We start from the raw sequence: 26901 nt of genomic DNA, 5'->3' as shown, positions 1-26901 counted from the left end.
GAGGCGGCCAAAGAAAGAATTGGTTTTGGGGGTGACTAGAGAGATATACCTGCTGGAGCGTGTGCTACAGGTGGGAAATGCTATGGTGACCAGCGAGCTGAGATAAGGGGGGACTTTAACTAGCAGGGTCTTGTAGATGACATGGAGCCAGTGGGTTTGGCGACGAGTATGAAGCGAGGGCCAGCCAACGAGAGCGTACAGGTCGCAATGGTGGGTAGTATATGGGGCTTTGGTGACAAAACGGATTGCACTGTGATAGACTTCATCCAATTTGTTGAGTAGGGTATTGGAGGCTATTTTGTAAATGACATCGCCAAAGTCAAGAATTGGTATGGGAGAGAGGGTGTAGAGAGAGAGGAGAGGTTAGTCTGGTCTAGTTTGGATATGTTCTTACTCTGGTAATCCACCGGGAAACCAGTTAGACAATACCTGAGAAGAGACAGTACAGTCTAGTCTGAGACGATTGTAGCTACAAGGCCATCCAGGGTGACAAAATTGAGCAAAAACTGATTCTTTGTTGGAGAACAAGACATTCAACTGTTGTGTTTTTGTATCATGGTCCCTGAGACACAGTGTCAGAGTGTATTAATGCCAGGTACTGTAGTACATCTTATCTACAGTAGAGGGAGACAGAGCAGTAGTCTACAGCACTCGCCAGAGTGAGCAAATGATGATGACGACAGAGTGATTGGAATATCTACAGAATGCCTGCCAACTTACTCTACACCATGACACAACCAGCTACGAACCTACTGCAAACTGAGTTTATCCCTACTGATAAACTGCCAGAGCTACAAGAGCAACTCCTAAAATTGTTCTTTCTCTCAGCTAGTGGTTTTACTTCAGTTTGATCATGAGCTCTTATGTTATGTGCTTCCATGTAGCATAACAACTCTCATCCTTGATTCAGAGAACCAGGGAGGGTTATAGCAGCCAACCAATCCTGTTATCCCATGGTTCTCACCGGACGCTGTAGCCCCTGAGAACCCCGTTCTGGTGGCTCTCTGGTGGGGGCTGCCACTGGATCATGATGGACTGGTTGGTGCGGCCGCTGGCGATCACATTCTGGGGAGGGGCACTGGGAGGTTCCTCTGGTAGAGATACACTGCAGAGAGGAGAGAGAGCAGAGAAAGTTTGGAAGGATAGAGCGTTGTTTGTTTTTTTGTCAGAAGAGAAGACAATGCAGCGTATTGACAGGCTCTGTCTGTAGACAGGCTCTGTCACTTCTTTCACATCCATAACCTGTCTCATGACCTCTTGCTCTTTTCAATAATCAACACAATGTCATGAGAATGGCGCTGAAATGTATAGCATCCATTTTACGGGCTGTTTTGTGTTTTTCTTTGCTGATCTTAACATATTATATATAAATTTTACATAGTGTTTCCGCGGTCGTTTTCTATGTCCTAAAGGAGCTTCTGGACATCAGAGCAGTGATCACTAACCTTGATTTGGATGAAGATTTCTACTTCAATGGGTCGGCGGCGCAGGACATACTGCTTACCCCGGACAAGGCCCTAATCCCCAACACTCAGAAGAGAAAGAGACGGCAATATAGAGGGCGACGTGCGGGCACCCTGACGAAACTATAGCGGCGAGTAAATAAACCGCCTCTACCCTCTGTTCTATTGGCGAATGTACAATAATTGGAGAACAAACTGGACGAGCTCCATTCGAGACTACCTTATCAATGGGACCTGAAGAACTGTGATATCCTATGTTTCTTTGAAACTTGGCTGAAAAAGGAGATGGATAATATACTGAAATTCTAGATCCCCATTACTCCACACACATACAAAGCTCTCCCTCGCCCTCCTCCATTTGGCAAATCTGACCATAACTCTATCCTCCTGAATCCTGCTTACAAGCAAACATTCTAACAGGAAGTACCAGTGACGCGCTTAATACGAAAGTAATCTGATGAAGCGGATGCTAAACTACAGGACTGTTCACAGTCACCGGCCTCATTAATAAGTGCATCGATGACGTTGTCCCGACAGTGACCATACACACAGTACACATCCCAACAAGAAGCCATGGATTACAGGTGTCGTGTCTTTGGCTATCCTGGATTAAGTGATATGACATGCTATTCTGACATAAAATCCTTTCTCTGTAATTAATATGACCTGATTGAGCTAATCATGTAAATGTAATTAACTAGAGAGTCGGGCACCACAAAATAATATTTCTAGAGCAGTTATCTTCCGAATAAACTCTTAAAGACCTAGTAATATTTTATATCAATAGCAGTCAATATTAATCGTTACCTTACTTCAGTCTCATCTGAAAGTTGTAAAATCTTCACGAACCCTGGCTAACAAGTTGAATCAGCCATACAAAATTGGGTTCAATTATTTATTTACTAAATACCTAACTAATCACACAGAATTACATATACACAGAATGAATCATACCTTGATTTCAAACGTTGTCATAAAGGAAAACGTCCCTAGCGGACGGAACAGATATGACAGCTGGTTACACAAAGAAAAGGGGGCTGGGTTTGAGTGAAAGAGAAGGGAAGACTGAAGAACAAAAGGGAGAAGCAATGTCTCTATCGGGCCGTAGGCAGCTACTCTATTGTAAATACAGAATCTTATGCATTCTAAAATACCGCCCATTTGGAAAAGGAAAATGCAATAAATATTTACTCTGAGCTGCGCTTCGGTAGGTTGGTCGTAGATGCTGGTCGTGTTGGCCAACAGAGATCTTCCTGTCCTCAGAAGAATGTATCTGGTGGTAAATTGTAATGTCGTTGTAACGTCGTTGTATGGTAGACGGGATACTCTGTCTGTTCATTCCTAGCCCACGTTTGCAGCTGCTGTTGCTAACTCAACGGCTAGGAGGTATCACTTCTGTAGTGAATAAGAGTTCAAAGTTCATACCATTCGCAACCAAAGCTCACGCTGAGGTTGGCTTCGTTCTGTAGTTATTATCTGAACCCTTCTGACATCGGATTGTCGTCCTAATATACGGAACAGCAAGTTATATTGTCGTCAAGGCTTTATAAAGGAAGGGAGAGGAGGGCGTGTTTCATAGTTTATAACCAATGTCTCTTCACATGGGCGGGCCACTGAATCGGTCCTAATTCCCTCATGAAACCCCAACTCTCACATTTTAGAAACTAAATTCACATTCCATCCCCTCCCAAATAATTTCATATTCAAACATTTAAATTGCAAAACAATTCCATGTGAATCTGATAACTATAATGTGTAGACTTTCCACTGTACCGTTTATGTCATCCTATCATTGATGAGAATGTCTCAGATGACAACCGAACTGACATCATATTCATTAAGTACCAACGCATATTTTCAACTGGTTGGATTTCCAAAATATGTTTCATTTCCCCCCACCTTCTGATGTTCCCAGAATCTCTGTTTAACAAAGGCTATTCAAGAGTCCCTCTGTAGAGTCAAGAGAGAGGGAAGGGAGAAAGGTATTTATGGGGGGGTCATAAACCTTACGCCAACGTCATGACACAGGCAACATCCACACTGAGCTAAGGGCTAGAAATGCCACTTTCAAGGAGAAGAATACTAACCTAGACTCGTATAAGAAACCCTGCTATGCCTTCCGACGAACCATTAAACAGGCAAAGCGTCAATGCAGACAATGTGTGTAAGACCTTTAAACAGGTTAACATTCATAGGGCCACAAGGCCAGATGAACTACCAGGAAGCGAACTCAGAGCATGAGCTGACCAGCTGGCAAGTGTCTTCACTGATATTTTCAACCTCTCCCTGACACAGTCTGTAATACCTGTAGCCTGTCTAAATGACTATCGCCCCATAGCACTCACATCTGTAGCCATGAAATGCTTTGAATTGAACTCTACACTACTCTTTCTCACTTAGACAAAAGGAACACCTACGTGAGAATGCTGTTCATTGACTAAAGCTCGGCGTTCAACAGTGTGTCTTCCAAGCTCATCACAAAGATAAGGACCCTGGGACTGAACACCTCTCTATGCAACTGGATCCTGGACTTCCTGACGGGATGCCCCCGGGTGATGAGGGCAGGCAATAACACATCAGCCACACTGACCCTCACCATGGGGGCCCCTCAGGGGTGCGTGCTTAGTCCCCTTCTGTACTCCCTGTTCACAGATGATTGCATGTCCACACATGACTCCAACACCAACATTAAGCTTGCAGACAACACGACGGTGGTAGGCCTGATCACTGATGACGATGAGAAAACCTATAGGGAGGAGGTCAGAAACCAGGCAGTGTGGTGACAGGACGACAACTTCTCCCTCAACATCAGCAATACAAAAGGTGCTGATCGCGGACTACAGGAAACGGAGGGGAGAGCACACCCCCTTTCACATTGATAAGGGCTGACGGGGAGCGGGTCAAGAGCTTCAAGTTCCTAGTTGTCCACTGCAGTTTATTTGAAATATATATCTTTAGCCACGGAGAACTGCAAATATGTTGCTTCTGCTCTCAATAACATTCCTGCTCTGAATTTACCAGGCGCTATCGACAAAGGTCAGTGGGGGGAAAAGTTGTGATGATGGACTACTTTCTGGACCACAATCGTGCAACGCAATGCTGACTCTCTCTCACTCTGAAAATAACACGTTTTGAAATCAGTGGAACACAACCGGCCAAACAAGCTGTCCAAAATAAACAGACAAAACACAGGATGTCTTATAAAAGGGGTTGCAGTCTGCCCTGAAGCTTTCATCCATGTATACATCCATGTAAGAATCTAGGTACAGATATTATACGTTTCTAATTTTGTCAGAAAGTTGTTTTCATTGCAAACTAAAGCTTGCTGTTAGGTAGCCAGCTGGAGTTCGATGGCTGGTTTGCTAACTAGCAATGAACCTAATGTGAAGCTTTCATCCATGTATACAGGTAAGACTCTAGCTACAGGTTCAGATATTATAAGATTCTAATTTTGTCAGAAAGTTGTTTTCATTGCAAGCTTAAGCATGCTGTTAGATAGCCAGTTGGAGTTCGATCGCTGGCCTGCTAACTAAGAATGAACATAACGTTATTTGTTTAGCTTGCTATGACAATCGGTTTGTATTGCTAGTAACGTTACTCTATGGATTGGGATTATATTTAATATTTTTGCTAGCTAACGTTAACGTGACATGTCTAAACAAAAGACCCTGCTGAGGTTAGGTGGTTGGCTTGCTAGCTAACATTAACTTATGTGTATAAAGTGTGTGTATAGTTAGTTTAGTTTTCTCAGAATGCCATTTCACATTGCTAGTTATCTTCTTCGGGATAGGTGTCCGATCCACTGGATGGTTGAGCTAACGTAGGCTAATGCATGAGATTGTAAGTACCAAATTTCTTTCCCAGGACATAGACATATATGATATTGTCAGAAAGCTTAAATTATTGTTAATCTAACTGCACTGTCCAATTTACAGTAGCTATTGCAGTGAAATAACACCATGCTACTGTTTGAAGAGAGTGCAAAGTTTTGAACATGAAACGTTATTATTTTTAACAGAAATACGATGGTTCATTGGATCAGTCTAAAACTTTGCACATACACTGCTGCCATCTAGTGGCCAAAATCTAAGATGGGCTGGAACGATACATTATGGCCTTTCTCTTGCATTTTTAAAATGATGATACAAAAAAATACAAAATAACGTTTTTTTTTCCCTTCTTTGTATTATCTTGCGTTATATTCTCCTACATTCCTTTCACATTTTCACAAACTTTAAAGTGTTTCAGTTACAGGAAATTAGATTTGGGTATGTCATTTTAGGCTAAAATTGAAAAAAAGGGGCAGATCCTTAAGGCTAGCTTACATTAGGCTTCAAAGCTTGCTTAGCTAGCCAACTGATGTTAGATGGCTGGCTAGCTACAGTAGCTAACATTCCCTGCATGAACTGTGTGTAGTGATATCTCAGAATGCCATTATGTATCTATTGTAGAGTAATGCTAAAATATGTGTATCTGGAATTTGTCCTTCAGGATCAATCAGTAGCAAACGCCTGACTCTAATCCACCATTCACACAGTCATCAAAAAGAAAGCTGGCCCAAGCAAGCAAAGGCAGCAGCGCAGTCATCAACTACATGCACCACTTCTTCAACTACAGTGTTGGTAAAACACGTGTGGACCTGAATTGTGATAACTCCAGTGGCCAAAACAAGAACAAGTTTATGTTCCAGCATGCACAAGCTCCACCACAATCTGGACCTTCACTTCCTGATCACAGGCCACACCAAGTTTGCCCCCGATTGGTGCTTCAGTCTCATGAAGCAGTGCTTTAGAAAGACCAGAGGGAACACTTTGTCTGAGATTGCTGGTGTTGTAAAGGACAGCACTGACGGGTCAACATCTTACAGCTGGTTGTACTGGAGGATGGTACGGTGCTGGTGGAAAGCTATGGCTGGCAACCACACCTGACTCCATACTTCAGGCCGCTGCCACAGATCAAGCAGTACCATCACTTCAGGTAAAAAATAATTTTCATTGTATGAGGTTATTCTTATCTAAACTTGCATTGATGTTGTGCAGGGTTGTAATGTCTTCTGATTTTTTGTTATTCCCTGTTTTACAGCTTCAATTCTCTAGAGCCTGGTGTTGTCGACAAGGAGCGTTTTGAGTTTTGGTACTGGGAGTCAGAGTTGGAAATCAGTCGTGCACGCAAGTATTTAGTCAGCCACCAATTGTGCAAGTTGTCCCACTTAAAAAGATGAGAGAGGCCTGTAATTTTCATCATAGGTACACTACAACCATGACAGATAAAATTAGAAAAAAAATCAAGAAAATCACATTGCAGGATTTTTTATGAATTTATTTGCAAATTATGGTGGAAAATAAGTATTTGGTCAATAACAAAAGTTTATCTCAATACTTTGTTATATACCCTTTCTTGGCAATGACAGAGGTCAAACGTTTTCTGTAAGTCTTCACAAGGTTTTCACACACTGTTGCTGGTATTTTGGCCCATTCCTCCATGCAGATCTCCTCTAGAGCAGTGATGTTTTGGGGCTGTTGCTGGGCAACACGGACTTTCAACTCCCTCCAAAGATGTTCTATGGGGTTGAGATCTGGAGACTGGCTAGGCCAGCCAGTTTCATCATAGTGCTTGATGGTCTTTGCGACTGCACTTGAACAAACTTTCAAACTTCAAATTTTTCGCATTGACTGACCTCCATGTAATGATGGGCTGTCATTTCACTTTGCTTATTTCAGCTGTTCTTGTCATAATATGGACTTGGTATTTTACCAAATAGGGGTAACTTCTGTATACCACCCCTACCTTGTCACAACACAACTAATTGGCTCAAACGCATTAAGAAGGAAAGAAATTCCACAAATGAACTTTTAAAGAAGCTCATATTTTAAGTGAAGTGCATTAAAATCAAATTCAAATCAAATCAAATTTTATTTGTCACATACACATGGTTAGCAGATGTAGCGAGTGTAGCGAAATGCTTGTGCTTCTAGTTCCGACAATGCAGTAATAACAAGTAATCTAACTAACAGTTCCAAAACTACTGTCTTGTACACAGTGTAAGGGGATAAAGAATATGTACATAAGGATATATGAATGAGTGATGGTACAGAGCAGCATAGGCAAGATACAGTAGATGGTATCGAGTACAGTATGTACAAATGAGATGAGTATGTAAACAAAGTGGCATAGTTTAAAGTGGCTAGTGATACATGTATTACATAAGGATACCGTTGATGATATAGAGTACAGTATATACGTATGCATATGAGATGAATAATGTAGGGTAAGTAACATTATATAAGGTAGCATTGTTTAAAGTGGCTAGTGATATATTTACATCATTTCCCATCAATTCCCATTATTAAAGTGGCTGGAGTTGAGTCAGTGTCAGTGTGTTGGCAGCAGCCACTCAGTGTTAGTGGTGGCTGTTTAACAGTCTGATGGCCTTGAGATAGAAGCTGTTTTTCAGTCTCTCGGTCCCAGCTTTGATGCACCTGTACTGACCTCGCCTTCTGGATGATAGCGGGGTGAACAGGCAGTGGCTCGGGTGGTTGATGTCCTTGATGATCTTTATGGCCTTCCTGTGACATCGGGTGGTGTAGGTGTCCTGGAGGGCAGGTAGTTTGCCCCCGGTGATGCGTTGTGCAGACCTCACTACCCTCTGGAGAGCCTTACGGTTGAGTTGCCATACCAGGCGGTGATACAGCCCGCCAGGATGCTCTCGATTGTGCATCTGTAGAAGTTTGTGAGTGCTTTTGGTGACAAGCCAAATTTCTTCAGCCTCCTGAGGTTGAAGAGGCGCTGCTGCGCCTTCTTCACGATGCTGTCTGTGTGAGTGGACCAATTCAGTTTGTCTGTGATGTGTATGCCGAGGAACTTAAAACTTGCTACCCTCTCCACTACTGTTCCATCGATGTGGATAGGGGGGTGTTCCCTCTGCTGTTTCCTGAAGTCCACAATCATCTCCTTAGTTTTGTTGACGTTGAGTGTGAGGTTATTTTCCTGACACCACACTCCGAGGGCCCTCACCTCCTCCCTGTAGGCCGTCTCGTCGTTGTTGGTAATCAAGCCTACCACTGTTGTGTCGTCCGCAAACTTGATGATTGAGTTGGAGGCGTGCGTGGCCACGCAGTCGTGGGTGAACAGGGAGTACAGGAGAGGGCTCAGAACGCACCCTTGTGGGGCCCCAGTGTTGAGGATCAGCGGGGAGGAGATGTTGTTGCCTACCCTCACCACCTGGGGGCGGCCCGTCAGGAAGTCCAGTACCCAGTTGCACAGGGCGGGGTCGAGACCCAGGGTCTCGAGCTTGATGACGAGCTTGGAGGGTACTATGGTGTTGAATGCCGAGCTGTAGTCGATGAACAGCATTCTCACATAGGTATTCCTCTTGTCCAGATGGGTTAGGGCAGTGTGCAGTGTGGTTGAGATTGCATCGTCTGTGGACCTATTTGGGCGGTAAGCAAATTGGAGTGGGTCTAGGGTGTCAGGTAGGGTGGAGGTGATATGGTCCTTGACTAGTCTCTCAAAGCACTTCATGATGACGGATGTGAGTGCTACGTTTAGTAGTCGTTTAGCTCAGTTACCTTAGCTTTCTTGGGAACAGGAACAATGGTGGCCCTCTTGAAGCATGTGGGAACAGCAGACTGGTATAGGGATTGATTGAATATGTCCGTAAACACACCGGCCAGCTGGTCTGCGCATGCTCTGAGGGCGCGGCTGGGGATGCCGTCTGGGCCTGCAGCCTTGCGAGGGTTAACACGTTTAAATGTCTTACTCACCTCGGCTGCAGTGAAGGAGAGACCGCATGTTTTCGTTGCAGGCCGTGTCAGTGGCACTGTATTGTCCTCAAAGCGGGCAAAAAAGTTATTTAGTCTGCCTGGGAGCAAGACATCCTGGTCCGTGACTGGGCTGGATTTCTTCCTGTAGTCCGTGATTGACTGTAGACCCTGCCACATGCCTCTCGTGTCTGAGCCGTTGAATTGAGATTCTACTTTGTCTCTGTACTGGCGCTTAGCTTGTTTGATAGCCTTGCGGAGGGAAACATCTCCCAGTCCACGTGATGGAAGCAGTCTTGGAGTGTGGAGTCAGCTTGGTCGGACCAGCGTTGGACAGACCTCAGCGTGGGAGCCTCTTGTTTTAGTTTCTGTCTGTAGGCAGGGATCAACAAAATGGAGTCGTGGTCAGCTTTTCCGAAAGGGGGGCGGGGCAGGGCCTTATATGCGTCGCGGAAGTTAGAGTAACAATGATCCAAGGTCTTTCCACCCCTGGTTGCGCAATCGATATGCTGATAAAATTTAGGGAGTCTTGTTTTCAGATTAGCCTTGTTAAAATCTCCAGCTACAATGAATGCAGCCTCCGGATAAATCGTTTCCAGTTTGCAGAGAGTTAAATAAAGTTTGTTCAGAGCCATCGATGTGTCTGCTTGGGGGGGGGATATATACGGCTGTGATTATAATCGAAGAGAATTCTCTTGGTAGATAATGCGGTCTACATTTGATTGTGAGGAATTCTAAATCAGGTGAACAGAAGGATTTGAGTTCCTGTATGTTTCTTTCATCACACCATGTCACGTTGGCCATGAGGCATACGCCCCCGCCCCTCTTCTTACCAGAAAGATGTTTGTTTCTGTCAGCGCGATGCGTGGAGAAACCCGTTGGCTGCACCGCTTCGGATAGAGTCTCTCCAGTGAGCAATGTTTCAGTGAAGCAAAGGACGTTACAGTCTCTGATGTCCCTCTGGAATGCTACCCTTGCTCGGATTTCATCAACCTTGTTGTCAAGAGACTGGACATTGGCAAGAAGAATGCTAGGGAGTGGTGCACGGTGTGCCCGTCTCCGGAGTCTGACCAGGTGACTACCTCATGAAGCTGGTTGAGAGAATGCCAAGAGTGTGCAAAGCTGTCATTAAGGCAAAGGGTGGTTACTTTGAAGAATCTTAAATATAAAATCTATTTTGATTTGTTTAACTTCTTTGGGATAGGGGGCAGTATTTTCACATCCGGATAAAAAGCGTGCCCAAAGTAAACTGCCTGTTTCTCAGGCCCAGAAGCTAGGATATGCATATAATTGGTAGATTTAGATAGAAAATACGCCAACGTTTCTAAAACTTTTAGAATTATGTCTGTTAGTATAACAGAACTGATATTGCAGGCAAAACCCCGAGGACAAACCATCCCCCCCAAAAAACATATTCACCTCATCGACTCGGTAAATGCGACCCCGTGTATATAAGTTATTGTTACTCATTGTGTATTTATTATTACTTTTATTATTATGTGTTTTACTTTTCTATTAGTTCTCTATTTTCTTTCTCTGCACTGCTGGGAAGGGACTGTAAGTACACATGTCACTGTTAGTTTACACCTGTTGTTTACAAAGCATGTGACAAATAACATTTAACTTGATTTGATTTTGTCCATGCTATCTGCAGTATCTGTGTCTAAGCTGTGTACAAAACCATCACTATGCCTTGATGAATTTCCTACTGATGGAGACACATAAGGTACCTAGCCAGAGAGAGAAAAGGCTAATACCGAAGACCACAGCGGACCAGTCAGATGATGCTGAATCAATTCAATCAATTCAAAACCAAAGGGCCCATACAGAGATATGACTTTTCAGAAAGCGAGGCGCAGTTGAGGTTAATTGTGGCACTTTAGGATCAAACGGAAGCACAAAGCGCTCAGTGTGAACCCTTGCGCTGTCAGACGTGAGCCCCCTATGGCTCTCCTCTCAGCTGGATATGACTGGGGATCCAACTGCTCACATTTGAGCTGGCTTGACGAGCTAGCCTGTGTAAGAGGAGGGATGAAGTCCCAAATGAACCCCTATTCACTACATAGTGCACTACTTTTGACCAGAGCACACTACGTTATGAGAAGTGACTCAGGCTATTGAAGCCAACCTGATCTCAACAATCTCCCGGGACACCCCCAAAGCCCCCCCTGAGTGAGTGAAGTGGTGGTGTGTGTCTGGCTGCATCGGCTCAATTACTAATCCTTCAGCAGATAAAAATACACACACACACACACACACACACGCACACAAACAATGTGTACTGGCACGGGATCACACACTGGTTGACTGGGAGACTGAGTAGGCTGTTATCATTGCACAGCAGGGGGGAGAGAGGTATCCTGGGAGGGCTCTCTCTCTCTCTCTCTCACCGGTCAGTCTCCTTGCTGAACTGGCCCTTGCCCACGTCGTTGACGGCACACAGGCGGAACTGGTAGGAGCGTGCTGGGATGAGTCCACTGACGGTCACTGCTGTCGACTCAGGCTCTATGTTGGCCAGGAGGATAGCCCAGGGAGCGTCTAGCACAGGAAGAGAGAACAGACACATATCAAACCTGCAGATGATCTAATCCTTCTCTTCATTCTATTTATCCTACTAACAGTGGTTTATTCTTTCTCATTATCCATCTGCCTGTGTCCTCCTGAGATCACTCACTGTTCTCAGAGACCTCCAGGATGTAGCGAAGCAGGGGGCTGTTCCCGTCGAAGGGCTTGGCCCAGGTCAGGTTAATGGCCCTCTTTTCTGAGGAACTTAGCAGGGCCGCAGGGTTCTCTGGAGCATAGGGCAGCTGTCTGAGGGGTGGTGGTGTGTGTGTGTGTGGGGGGGGGTAAGACTGGATGAGTTTTTAAAAATACATTCTTAGAGGTAAGATTTACTCAAAATCCATCATTAAAGGAAACTAGGACAGCAGGGTAGAGAAAAAGAGAGAGAGACAGACAGGAGTGGGGTGAGACAGTTGAGAGACAGGAGATGTGAGAATGGGGAGAGAGGTGAGACAGGAGAGGTGAGACAGGAGGGGTGGGAGAGGTGAGAATGGGGAGAGAGGTGAGACAGGAGAGGTGGGACAGGAAAAGTGACATAGGAGAGATTAGACATGAGATGTGTGACAGAAGAGCTGAGACAGGAGAGGTGAGACTGGGTAGAGAGGTGAGACAGGAGAGGTGAGAAAGGAGAGGTGAGACAGGAGAGGTGAGAATGGGGAGAGAGGTAAGAATGGGGAGAGAGGTGAGACAGAAGAGATGGCCGGGAGAGATGAAAATGGGGAGAAAGGTGAGAATGGGGAGAGAGGTGAGACAGGAGAGGTGAGAATGGGGAGAGAGGTGAGACAGGAGAGGTGAGACTAGGATGAGTGGTGAGACAGGAGAGGTGGGATAGGAGAGGTGAGGCAGGAGAGGTGGGATAGGAGAGGTGAGGCAGGAGAGATGAGACAGGAGAGGTAGGATAGGAGAGGTGAGGCAGGAGAGATGAGACAGGAGAGGTGGGATAGGAGAGGTGAGGCAGGAGAGGTGAGACTGGAGAGGTGGGACTGGAGAGCTGAGCTACAAGAAGACAATAAGTAAGGGCTGGCAAAAGAACGGGAGGTCAGAAAGTTAGAAAATGTTTATTGTATTTTTCTGTGTGTGTTAAGAGAACAGCAGACAGAGATCATTATAAAAAGACCACGAAGAGGTGGACAGAGCAAGAAGTGAGAGAGAGAGAGAGAGAGAGAAGAGAAAAAAACAAGCAGTATTTTTTGTTAAAGACAGGATGAGAGAGAGAGCAAACCAGCAGTATATCTTGTTCAGGGCAGGATGAACAAGAGAGAGAGAGAGAGCGAGAGAGAGAAAACAAGCAGTATATCTTGTTCAAGACAGGATGAACAAGAAAGAGAGAGAGCGAGAGAGAGAGAAAACAAGCAGTATATCTTGTTCAAGACAGGATGAACAAGAAAGAGAGAAAGAGAGCAAGAGAGAGAGAAAACAAGCAGTATATCTTGTTCAAGACAGGATGAACAAGAAAGAGAGACAGAGAAAACAAGAGGGTGATAAAGAGGGAGAGAGAGATATGTCGATCGTGTTACCTGACTCGGAGGTGTGCGCTGCGTGAGTCATTGCCTCCTACTGACATAACCCTACAGGTGTAGGTCCCGATGTCACCTGACCAGGTCTGGGAGATGTGGAGGGTACCATCCGGGTCCAGCCGGATACGAGGGATAGACTGGGCGTTGATGACCAAGCCCTCCTTCTCCCACACATACCTATAGTTTAAAGGTCCAATACAGACATTGTTATCTAAACATCAAATAATTTCTGGGTAACAATTAAATACTTTTCAACTAAAATGGTCAAAACGAAACAAAAATAACTTCCTATCAAATAGCAATTTCTCAAGCAAGAATTTTACTTGGACTGTCTGGGAGTGGTCTGAGTGAGGGTGGGAAACTGAAAACTAGCTGTAATTGGCAGAGAGGTTTGGAACTCTATCTCATAGAGTCATGGTCTATTAACTAATTTACTGCCAAAACTCCATTCACCGAAAACAGACTGAAATTTCAGGCGGCCTTTTCAAACAGCTCTTACACAAAATGGGCAAAATCATACATTTCCCAATTTCACAGTATCATTCCACCCTCATAGTGGTTGCTTCTTGACATGCACAGCAGGCGTGACCTGCCCCTGTGACCTTGTCATATTGTGCAATGTTAGTGAGTGTTGTTGTATGTAAGGTTGGAGAAAAATGTGTGTGTTTGTGTGTGCATAAGATGCTTTGTGTGCGTCTCACTCTGTGTGTGTGTGTGTGTGTGTGTGTGGGTGCAGTGTGTCTGTATGTGTGTGTAAAAGTGTACTGTGTGTGTGTGTGGGTGGGTGCAATGTGTGTCAAGTGGTGGGTGTAGCTGGTGCATGGAAGTCAGGCGCAGGAGAGCAGAGATGAGTGGACAAAGCACTTTACTAAGGCAATCATAATACAGAACACAACTGCATCACAAAACAAATGCCCAAAGAACAAGTGAGGCAGCACAAAGTACAAAACCTTTAGTACAAAGTACCGGCTGCTACAAAGCACGGGCATAAAACAAAACCTGTCGCAAACCAGCCGGAAGTGTGCCAACCTTGACAAATTAACAATACTTCACACAGACATGGAGGGAACAGAGGGCTAAATACACATAGTAATGATGATGAGATGTAAACCAGGTGTGCAGGAAAACAGGACAAAACAAATGGAAAATGAAAAGTGGATCGGCGATGGCTAGAAGACCGGGGACGTCGACCGCCGAACGCAGCCCAAACAAGGAGAGGAACCGACTTCGGCGGAAGTCCTGACAGTGTGTCTGTACGTGTGTGTAAAAGTGTACTGTGTGTGCGTGCATGCACATAGTGCTTGGTGTGTGTGTGCTCTCCTACCTGACCGTGACACTGGGGTCGTGTGTAACTCCACAGGTCACAGTGGCCTTGGTGCCTTTGATGACACTCTGGTCCTGAGGGGGGGTGTTGATACGGGTGCGAGCTGTAGGGAGAGAGAGTGGGTGTATGAACACACACTTATACACACACACTATGAAGAGAAGGATGCAGTGCGTGCTGCATGTTCTGATTTCTCCAAGTGGCACGTTGTCCCTGGATCAAGTCACATGTTGTCACTGGATCAAGTCACATGTTGTCACTGGATCAAGTCACATGTTGTCACTGGATCAAGTCACATGTTGTCCTTGGATCAAGTCACATGTTGCCCTTGGATCAAGGCAAATGCTGTCCCTGGATCAAGGCACATGTTGTCCCCCCCACACGCTCACACTCACCCCACACCACAAGGTCAGCAGCAGCCTCGTCTATGCCCCGGGAGTTGCTGGCCATGCAGGTGTAGGTGCCAGCGTCTGATATGTGAGATGGGGAGATGAGCAGACTGCCTGACTCCAGCAAGGTGAACCTGGGCAGCTGAACAGAACCACTGGCCAGAACACGCTCACCTGGAAGGACAGAGAGAGAGAGAGAAAGAGCGAGAGAGAGAGTTTGTTTGCTGGGGACAGTGATACGTCTTTTGTAATTTCTTAAAGTTCAAGTTTTTTTGTCACATGCACAACAAGTAAAGTGAAATGCTTAACAAGCTCTTCTCAACGGTGCAGTAATCAATATAAAAATAGAACGACTAATAATAATAATAATAAACTAAATAAAAATATTTACAGCACCAGTCAATAGTTTGGACACACGTACTCATTTAAGGTTCTTTGTTTTTACTATTTTTTACATTGTAGAATAATAGCGATGACAACAAAACAATGAAATAACACATTTGAATATGAAAATATGAAAATATATTGAAATTTTAGTTTCAGGAGCAGAGGTAACTCTGGGTCCTCCTTTCCTGTGGTGGTCCTCATGAGAACAAGTTTCATCATGGAGCTTTAACGTTTTCACGACTCCACTTGTAGAAACGTTCAAAGTTCTTGACATTTTTAGGATTGACTGACCTTCATGTCTTAAAGTAATGATGGACTGTTGTTTCTCTTTACCTATTTGAGCTGTTCCTGCCATAATATGGACTTGGTATTTTACCAAATAGTGCTATCTTCTCTGTTCCGTTTTTATTTCTCCATGCAAGTCAGTTAAGAACAAATTCTTATTTACAATGACAGCCTACCGGGGAACACTCGGTTAACTTCTTGGCGCACCCATCCCGTTAGCGGGATCATTTTCGTCAACATCCGCTGAATTGCAGAGCGCCAAATTCAAATTAAATTACTAAAAATATTACATTTTCATGAAATCACAAGTGCATTATAGCAAAACACAGCTTAGCGTGTTCTTAATCCACCTGGCGTGTCAGATTTCAAAAAAGCTTTTCGGCAAAAGCTATCCAAGCGTTTATGTTAGGACATCTCTCTCAGCGGACAAAACATTACAAACAGCTAGCAGCAAAGTAGATTGGTCACGAAAGTCAGAAAAGCAATAAAATGAATCGCTTACCTTTGATGATGTTCGGATGTTTGCACTCACGAGACTCTCAGTTACACAATAAATGTTCCTTTTGTTCCATGAAGATTATTTTTAAATTATTTTAAATCCAAAAACCTCCATTTGGTTGGCACGTTATGTTCAGAAATCCACAGGCTCGAGCGGTCACGACGGGGCAAAGCCTTAGGCTATACACATTTTATAAAATATTTAACAGATGACCATCTTCACTTTCAAAAAAATATGAAAAGTTTTTCTGAAATATTGCACCATTAAAGGAAAAAGAATGACCTCAAGCTTCCAGTATAGCCATACACAACTTCCTCTCAGATTATGGCTGAACTTTGCCTATTTTAGTAGTAAGTAACATTTCTTGATTACGTTGTTGAACTATGGTGTTGAACTAGAGCGACTCGAAATGTATGGATTGATAGACCAAGGACCATTGAAATCGAGTGCATGCTTAAAATCCTTAAAAAAGGGTTTCTTGATTGAGCAACCTTGAGAAAAATCTCAACCTCTCTCTTTCACAGCTCAATATAATGGGGGGCTATTATGAGAGACATTCAGCCAGATAAATAGTCCACTCCGGCCGACAACACATCTCCAATTCATTAACTGAATATGCTGGTTTACTGGGTCAAAATCAATGCGAGAGTCATATACAGGCGCAGATATGCCCGATACATACAGCTTTCTCTGTGAAGAAATTGGCCAAGCAGTATATTTACTGATTTAATCATTCATTCAATGGGCTGTGGGTTGCACAATCCAGCAGCGCAAGGTTGGAATCGATGTGGACGGATGTAATAGATTTGCCTGATTTGAGAGTACTACTATACTGTTTTGATCTGGGGTACAGGGGGATAGATAGATAGATAGATAGATAGATAGATAGATAGATAGATAGATAGATAGATAGATAGATAGATAGATAGATAGATAGATAGATAGATAGATAGATAGATAGATAGATAGATAGATAGATCATTTTGCACGCCCAATTTTTCAGTTTTTGATTTGTTAAAAAAGTTTGAAATATCCAATAAATGTTGTTCCACTTCATGATTGTGTCCCACTTGTTGTTGATTCTTCACAAAAAAAGACAGTTTTATATCTTTATGTTTGAAGCCTGAAATGTGGCAAAAGGTCGCAAAGTTCAAGGGGGCCGAATACTTTCGCAAGGCACTGTAGAAATGCGAGTTATAGATCTCTCATTCTCATTGAAAGCAAGGCTAAGAAGTAGATATTTTCTATGTGTGCCATTTATATGCGTCCCGTTCTTACGTTTAGTTTTTGCATATTTTACTTTTGGTTTTTCACACTAGCTTCAAAAAGTTGCCAATACAATATTATTGGTTATATAATATATTTCACAGCTCTTTAGAAGGTACAATGATTCTTTACATGGAAATTATGCAAACTATTAGAATTTTAGTAACCAGGAAATGGCGGAGTGATTGCTATATATTGCACCTTTAAATAACGGTTAAATAAAACATTTAATAAATGTCTGCTATTCATCTGCATGCACTAGATAGACTGGTACCATGGGAGATGTGCATTCATCCATCCTATTGCAGATAGTTGAGTAATGCTATGATTGGATTGTTGTGTCTGGTTGAATGGTGCAGTGGAGAGAGTCTGACCTTTCTGCCAGGTGATAGCTGGTCTTGGTGCTCCTGATGTTTCACAGTGGAGAATGACTGACATGCCGTCAATCACTGTGCTGTCAGATGGTCCAGCTGTGATGTTAGGGGCGATGCCTGAGGACACAAGCACACACACACACACACACACACACACACACACACACTGGAGTGACAAAGGCAGGCAGAGGGCTACAGAGAGGTGAAAGAGAGAAGTCGTCTTCAATAGGAACTCATCTTCAAATCCATCCAGACAGTTATTGGCTGTGTCTGTTACAGACTTTCTCTGTCATGGATCTCATTGTTCAGTAGCACTAACACTCCCAGGATTAACACACCAGTCACCCACCTTTCATTTTCTTCATACCTTCCTCTCACAACCCAGAAACAGAGGGAGGGAGGGAGGGAGACAGGGCGATAAAGCATTCTCCCCCGCTCACAACAGGTGACTAATTAGGAAGCATGTGACAAATAACATTTGATTGGATTGAGTCTTAGAAGATGACAACAGAACATGCCACTCAACCAACTGACAGAGAGAGGAAAAGAGGAAGGTAAAGAAAGAGAGAAATAGAAGGGAGTGGTATGGGGCAAAGATATATTGAACAGAGAGGACAAGGGAGAGAGCAAGAGGGAGGCAATAAATACTAGGAAGGATATGACATAAGATTGTGACACAGGTAGAGAGAGGGAGGGAGGCAATACTACTAGAAAGGATATGACATAAGATTGTGACACAGGTAGAGAAGGAAGGCAATACACTAGGTAGGGTATGATATAAATGGTGACACAGGTAGAGAGAGGGAGAGACAGAAAGATTCCTTCACTCTGTTAACATGGTCACATTAAGTAGTACACATCAATGAGACATAGACAGAATAAGTCATATAAAGGAAACAAGTAAATGGAAGAGTTGTAGCCAGAGTTAAAGGAGTTGTAGCCAGAGTAAAATGAGTTGTAGCTAGAGTAAAATGAGCTGTAGACAGAGTAAAAGGATGAGTAAAAGGAGTTGTAAGCGAGAGTAAAAGGAGCTGTAGACAGAGTAAAAGGATGAATAAAAGGAGTAGTAGCCAGAGTAAAAGGATGAGTAAAAGGAGTTGTAGCCAGAGTAAAAGGAGTTGTAGCCAGAGAAAAATGAGCTGTAGACAGTGGAAAAGGAGCTGTAGACAGAGTAAAAGGATGAGTAAAAGGAGTTGTAGCCAGAGTAAAAGGAGCTGTAGACAGTGGAAAAGGAGCTGTAGACAGAGTAAAAGGATGAGTAAAAGGAGTTGTAGCCAGAGTAAAAGGATGAGTAAAAGGAGTTGTAGCCAGAGTAAAATGAGTTGTAGCCAGAGTAAAAGGATGAGTAAAAGGAGTTGTAGCCAGAGTAAAAGGATGAGTAAAAGGAGTTGTAGCCAGAGTAAAAGGAGCTTTAGACAGAGTAAAAGGAGCTGTAGACAGAGTAAAACAATGAGTAAAATGAGTTGTAGCCAGAGTAAAAGGATGAGTAAAAGGAGTTGTAGCCTGAGTAAAAGGAGTTGTAGCCAGAGTAAAAGGAGCTGAAGACAGTGTAAAAGGACCTGTAGACAGAGTAAAAGGATGAGTAAAAGGAGTTGTAGCCAGAGTAAAAAGAGCTATAGACAGAGTAAAAGGAGTTGTAGCCAGAGTAAAAAGAGCTATAGACAGAGTAAAATGACCTGCAGACAGAGTAAAAGGACCTGCAGACAGAGTAAAAGGAGTTGTAGACAGAGTAAAAGGACCTGCAGACAGAGTAAAAGGATGAGTAAAAGGAGTTGTAGCCAGAGTAAAATAATGAGTAAAAGGAGTTCAAATCAAAAAATGATTTGTCACGTGTGCCGAATACAATACAACAGGCTCTAACCAATAGTGCAAAAAAGGTATTAGGTGAACAATAGGTAAGTAAAGAAATAAATCAACAGTAAAAAGATAGGGTATATACAGTAGCAAGGCTATAAAAGTAGCGAGGCTACATACAGACACTGGTTAATCAGGCTGATTGAGATAGTATGTACATGTTGATATGGTTAAAGTGACTATGCATATATGATGAATAGAGAGTAGCAGTAGCGTAAAAGTTTGGTTTGTGGGTGGTGGGTGGCGGGACACAATGCAGATAGCCCAGTTGGCCAATGTGCGGGAGCCCTGGTTTGTCGGCATAATTGAGGTAGTATGTACAAGAATGTATAGTTAAAGTGACTAGGCATACATGATAAACAGAGAGTAGCAGACGGGTTGTGGGGGTTGGGAGGGGCACACAATGCAAATAGTCCGGGTAGCCATTTGATTACCTGTTCTGGAGTCTTATAGCTTGGGGGTAAAAACTGTTGAGAAGCCTTTTTGTCCTAGACTTGGCACTCCGGTACCGCTTGCCATGTGATAGTAGAGAGAACAGTCTATGACTGGGATGGCTGGGGTCTTTGACAATTTTTAGGGCCTTCCTCTGACACCGCTTGGTGTAGAGGTCCTGGATGGCAGGCAGCTTAACCCCAGTGATGTACTGGGCCATACGCACTACCCTCTGAAGTGCCTTGCGGTCAGAGGCCGAGCAATATCCGTACCAGGCAGTGATGCAACCAGTCAGGATGCTCTCGATATTGCAGCTGTAGGACCTTTTGAGGATCTGAGGACCCATGCCAAATCTTTGTAGTTTCCTGAGGGGGAAAAGGCTTTGTCGTCCCCTCTTCATGACTGTCTTGGTGTGTTTGGACTATTCCACTTGAACTTGAAGCTCTCAACCTGCTCCACTACACACCCGTCAATGAGAATAGGGGCGCGCTCGATCCTCCTTTTCCTGTAGTCCACAATCATCTCCTTAGTCTTGGTTACATTGAGGGATGGGTTGTTATTCTGGCACCACCCGGCCAGGTCTCTGACCTCCTCCCTATAGGCTCTCGTCGTTGTCGGTGATCAGGCCTACCACTGTTGTGTCGTCTGCAAACTTAATGATGGTGTTGGAGTCGTGCCTGGCCATGCAGTCGTGGGTGAACAGGGAGTACTGGAGGGGACTGAGCACGCACCCCTGGGGATGTCTCTGCGTTGAGGATCAGTGTTGCAGATGTGTTGCTACCTACCCTCACCACCTGGGCGTGGCCCGTTAGGAAGTCCAGGATCCAGTTGCAGAGGGAGGTGTTTAGTCCCAGGATCCTTAGCTAGTGATGAGATTTGAGGGTACTATGGTGTTGAACGCTGAGCTGTAGTCAATGAATAGGATTCTCACATAAGTGTTCCTTTTGTCCAGGTGGGAAAGGGCAGTGTGGAGTGCAATAGAGATTGCATCATCTGTGGATCTGTTTGGGCGGTATGCAAATTGGAGTGGGTCTAGGATTTCTGGGATAATGGTGTTGATGTGAGCCATTACCAGCCTTTCAAAGCACGTCATGGCTACGGACGTGAGTGCTACAGGTCTGTAGTCATTTAGGCAGGTTGCCTTTGTGTTCTTGGACACCTGGACTATGGTGTTCTGCTTGAAACATGTTGGTATTACAGACTCAATCAGGGATGTGTTGAAAATGTTGTAGACAGAGTAAAGGGATGAGTAAAAGGAGTTGTAGACAGCATAAAATGAGTTTTAGACAGAGTAAAGGGATGAGTAAAAACAGTTGTGGACAGAGTAAAATGAGTGAAAAGACTAGAACAACAGGTAAACTCACTAGTGACAGCCAGGTAGGTGTTGGTCTGCACCTCTCCTGCCAGGTTCCGTGCAAAGCATTGGAACATCCCTGTGTCATCAGGAAGAAGGCCGTTGACCTGCAAACTGCCCCCCACTAACACCCTATACCTGGGGGTTTTCACTGGGCTGATGGGCACCGCATCCTTATACCACACAATGTCTGGTTGAGGCACACCTAAAGGAAGGATAGAAGTAGTTAATTAAATACTGGGAAAGCATCCAAATGTCTACATTTGTGGAGACATGTAATCAAACACACACACACCTGTACATGTGGACATGTAATCAAACACACACACACACCTGTACATGTGGGGACATGTAATCAAACACACACCTGTACATGTGGACATGTAATCAAGCACACACACACACACCTGTACATGTGGACATGTAATCAAGCACACACACACACACCTGTACATGTGGACATGTAATCAAGCACACACACACACACCTGTACATGTGGACATGTAATCAAGCACACACACACACACACCTGTACATGTGGACATGTAATCAAGCACACACACACACACACCTGTACATGTGGACATGTAATCAAGCACACACACACACACCTGTGCACGAGGACATGTAATCAAGCACACACACACACACCTGTACATGTGGGGACATGTAATCAAGCACACACACACACCTGTACATGTGGACATGTAATCAAGCACACACACACACCTGTACATGTGGACATGTAATCAAGCACACAGACACCTGTACATGTGGGGACATGTAATCAAACACATACACCTGTACATGTGGAGACAAATATTTAGACTACCAGGCAAAAGTTTGGACAAACCCTCTCAATCAAGAGTTTTTCTTTATTTTTTACTATTTTCTACATGGAATAATATAGTAACCAAAAAGTGTTAAACAAAATATATTTTAAATTCTTCAAAGTAGCTACCCTTTGCCTTGATGACCGCTTTGCACACTCTTGGCATTCTCTCAACCATCTTCATCTGGAATGTTTTTCCAACAGTCTTGAAGGAGTTCCCACATATGCTGAGAACTTGTTGACTGATTTTCCTTCACTCTGCTGTTCAGCTCATCCCAAAACATCTCCATTTGGTTGAGGTCAGGTGATTGTTGAGGCCAGGTCATCTGATGCAGCACTCCATCACTCTCCTTCTTTGTCAAATAGCCCTTACACAGCCTGGAGGTGTGTTGGATCATTGTCCTGTTGAAAAACAAATGATAGTCCCACTAAGCGCAAACATGGGATGGTGTATCACTGCAGAATGCTGTAGTAGCCATGTTGTTTAAGTGTGCCTTGAATTCTAAATAACTCATAGACAGTGTCAACAGAAAACAACCCCCACACCTCCTCTTCCATGCTTCACAGTGGGAACCTCACATGTGGAGATCAACCGTTAACCTTCTCTGCATCTCATAAAGACACAGCGGTTGGAACCAACAATATCAAATTTGGACTCATCACACCAAAGGACAAATTTCCACCGGTCTAATGTCCATTGCTCATGTTTCTTGACCCAACAAGTCTCTTCTTATTATTGGTTTCCTTTAGTAATGGTTTCTCAGCAATTCAACCATGAAGTCCTGATTCATGAAGTGTGCTCTGAACAGTTGATGCTGAGATGTGTCTGTTAGTTGAATTCTGTAAAGCATTCATTTGGGCTGCAATTTCTGAGTTGCAGTTAACTCTAATGAACTTATCCTCAGCAGCAGAGGTAAATCTGGGTCTTCCTTTCCTGTGGCGGTCCTCATGAGAGACAGTTGCATCAAAGCAGTTGATGGTTTTTGTGACTGCACTTGAAGAAACTGTCAAAGTTCTTGAAATTTTCCAAATTGTCTTCAAGTAATGATGGACGGTCATTTATCTTTGCTTACTTGATATGTTCTTGCCATAATTTGGACTTGGTCTTTTACCAAATAGGGCTGTCTTCTGTATACCACTCCTACCTTGTCACAACACAACTGATTGGCTCAAATGCAAGAAGAAGGAAATACATTTCACACATTAACAACAAACACCTGTTAAAACCTCTTAAGGATCGGACCCTTTTTTCCTTTTTCGCCTAAAATGACATACCCAAATCTAACTGCCTGTAGCTCAGGACCTGAAATGACATACCCAAATCTAACTGCCTGTAGCTCAGGACCTAAAATGACACACCCAAATCTAACTGCCTATAGCTCAGGACCTGAAATGACATACCCAAATCTAACTGCCTGTAGCTCAGCACCTAAAATGACATACCCAAATCTAACTGCCTGTAGCTCAGGACCTGAAATTACATACCCAAATCTAACTGCCTGTAGCTCAGGACCTAAAATGACATACCCAAATCTAACTGCCTGTAGCTCGGCACCTAAAATGACATACCCAAATCTAACTGCCTGTAGCTCAGCACCTAAAATGACATACCCAAATCTAACTGCCTGTAGCTCAGGACCTGAAATGACATACCCAAATCTAACTGCCTATAGCTCAGGACCTGAATCAAGGATATGCATATTCTTAATACCATTTGAAAGGAAATACTTTGAAGTTTGTGGAAATGTGAAACTATTGTAGGAGAATATAACTCATTAGATCTGGTAAAAGATAATACAAAAAAAACATGCCTTTTTCCACAATATCTTTGAAATGCAAGAGAAACGTCACAATCTACTATTTCAGGTTAGGTGCAACTTCGATTTTGGCCACTAGATGGCAGCAGTGAATGTGCAAAGTTTTAGACTGTTTCAATTAACTATTGCATTTTTGTCCACGTTTTCTTTTAATCATGACTGCCCAAATGTGCCTAATTGGTTTATTAAAACATGTTCAATTTCATAACTGTCCACTCTCCTCAAACAATAGCATGATATTATTTCACTGTAATAGCTACTGTAAATTGGACAGTGCAGTTAGATTAACAAGAATTTAAGCTTTCTGCCCACATCAGATATGTCTATATCCTGGGAAATGTTATTGTTACTTACAACCTCATGCTAATCACATTAGCCTACATTGGTTGCTCTACTAAAACTTGTTTGATTATGCTGCAGGATTTAGAGGTAATTTGAGGTTTAGTACGGTACCCTGTGTCACCACTTAATTTCTACCGACCAGCAGAAGGGGGAGTTAGAGCACTGATTATGCTTTTGAGTTCTACTGTGTCTCTAACTGACAATGAATGGGCGACATAAACCTATATAGAAACTGATAATTGTGTACAACTTCAGAATTACTTACTAAAACTGTTGTTCCATTAAGGTTTTTATTATTTTATTTTGTTAGGATTATTTTGCTCTTGTCGTACTGTAGCCTACTCCCGACCGGTCATGGTGTACAGCGCCTGAGTGGCACAAAGGTCTAAGACACTGCACAGCAGTGCAAACTGTGTTAATACAGTTGCTGGTTCAATACCTGTGTGCACAATGGGATTGCCTTGCAGTTCTCCAGCTATATCCACTGAAAGCATATGAGGTTCAAGGCACGGGATGAGCCGCAGGGCCATGCACAGAAGACCGACCTAGCCCATTGGGAAGGGAAGAGGAGGAAGTGGAAGTGGGAGGGGGGTTGGACCCCGCCCCACTGGCAACACTTTTAGGGGTATTGCACTAATAATGGAGCTGACTAGGGAACAGTTCCTGCTGTTCTGTTCTTAGTGCCAGTCTGCACGTTCAAACTAAAACAATGTAACTAATTATGGCATCTTTATGCTTTCGTTCATAAAATAATGATGAAAATACTCTTTCAAAATGCCAATGTTTATTTAGTTATGGATCCATAATGAATTACTATGTTAATAAATATCACAGACTTTCAGAAATATTCTCCAATTCTCCATATGTCACATCATTTTTTTTCAATATACTGTAGGCCTACCATAGGTGACATGAGTCTCACTAGTGTGAAGTAATGTGTGGTTAAAAGTGGTGTAGGTCTTATTTATTAAAAGAGCATATTGAAGTTAGAAGCAATAGGATTTGAAGCAATAGCCTACAACAATTTTAGCACCGTTTTGTGCTGCTCTGAGACAATCATGGGGACTGGTCTTGGTTGAGGTTAACTGAAATGCATTCCAGGTGACTACCTTATGGAGCTGGTTGAGACAAAGCCAAAAGTGTGAAAAGCTGTCATCGAGGCAAAGGGTGGCTAATTTCAAGAATCTCAAATGTAAAAAATATTTTGATTTGTTTAACACTTTTTTTTGGTTACTACATGATTCCATATGAGAAATGATGTCAGTCAGGGACTTTTTTCATGTAAATTCCGGTCACAACTTGCAGACTTGTTTAAGTGCTGCTGTGCGTTTTGTTGCTAACCTTACTTTGCTACCTGACAACTTAACGGTTTTTACTTTTGAATGACTGTTTTTATTTTAATTTTTTCCCTCGCTCAACTTTTTTTCGTTCAACTTTTTCACTCCGGACGCTTTATCTGGACGTGGTTCGACAGAACCTCCACCAACCGAAGCTAAGTGGTAACATTAATATGATGTCTTCTAATTGCAGTCGCTGTACTCATAATATACAGGAGAACGATCGCCTTACGGCGAGGATAGCTGTGCTACAAGCCCAGCTTCAGACGCAATCGTTAGGCAAGGGTAATTTCAGTGCCACCAGTAAGTACAGATAGTAGTATAAATCCCCTCGCACAGTCCCCGCAGCCGGACAACTTCTCATGGCTTCTGGAGGGAAATGCTGTAGGAATGCTCAACCGGTGTCGCTCATTCATTTGACAGAAACTTTCAACCGGTTCTCCCCACTGAGCAGCGAGTCAGAGTCAGAGGCCGAGCCTTCTCTGGTCTCTACTTCTCCCGTTACGGGGTCTGAGACGCCGAAGCCTCCCACCATTAGCTCTGACAAATTGAAAACCCTAGTCATTGGCGACTCCATTACCTGCAGTATTAGACTTAAAACAAATCATCCAACGATCCTACACTGTTAACCAGGGGGCAGGGCTACCGACGTTCAGGCCAATCTGAAGATGGTGCTGGCAAAAACTGGCAAGTGTAGAGAGTATAGAGATATTGTTATCCACGTCGGCACCAACGATGTTAGGATGAAACAGTCAGAGGTCACCAAGCGCAACATAGCTTCAGCCTGTAAATCAGCTATAAAGATGTGTCGGCATCAAGTAATTGTCTCTGGCCCCCTCCCAGTTAGGGTGAGTGATGAGCTTTACAGCAGAGTCTCACAACTCAATCGCTGTTTGAAAACTGTTTTCTACCCCTCCCAAAAGTGGGTGGGGTTATATCCTGCCTGTTTGGCCCTGTCCGGGGGTATTGTCAGATGGGGCCACAGTGTCTCCCGACCCCTCTTGTCTTAGCCTCCAGTATTTATGCTGCAGTAGTTTAAGTATCGGGGCTAGGGTCAGTCTGTTATATCTGGAGTATCTCTCTCACTCTCTCTCTCTCTCTCTCTCT

At 43.6% G+C, this 26901-nt stretch overlaps 1 protein-coding gene across 1 annotated transcript in view; it reads right to left on the bottom strand.

Moving 5' to 3' along the window:
- LOC110503029 (protein sidekick-2) overlaps nt 1-26901 on the bottom strand; it is a 581578-nt gene that overhangs the window by 70845 nt on the left and 483832 nt on the right. The window contains exons 9-16 of the mRNA XM_090217501.1: nt 21477-21671; nt 17827-17943; nt 15022-15189; nt 14627-14729; nt 13303-13479; nt 11898-12034; nt 11614-11761; nt 965-1105 (exon numbers count right to left, since the gene is read on the bottom strand). Coding sequence (XP_090073627.1) covers nt 965-1105; nt 11614-11761; nt 11898-12034; nt 13303-13479; nt 14627-14729; nt 15022-15189; nt 17827-17943; nt 21477-21671 — 1186 coding nt within the window. The remainder of the gene's footprint in view (nt 1-964; nt 1106-11613; nt 11762-11897; nt 12035-13302; nt 13480-14626; nt 14730-15021; nt 15190-17826; nt 17944-21476; nt 21672-26901) is intronic.

Source organism: Oncorhynchus mykiss, chromosome 23 (assembly GCF_057628025.1).
Source record: "Oncorhynchus mykiss isolate SJ-2025 chromosome 23, ASM5762802v1, whole genome shotgun sequence".
NCBI classification, from domain to species: domain Eukaryota; kingdom Metazoa; phylum Chordata; class Actinopteri; order Salmoniformes; family Salmonidae; genus Oncorhynchus; species Oncorhynchus mykiss.
Note: the sequence above shows the minus strand (reverse complement) of the source record. Positions and strands in the feature narration are given on the sequence as shown.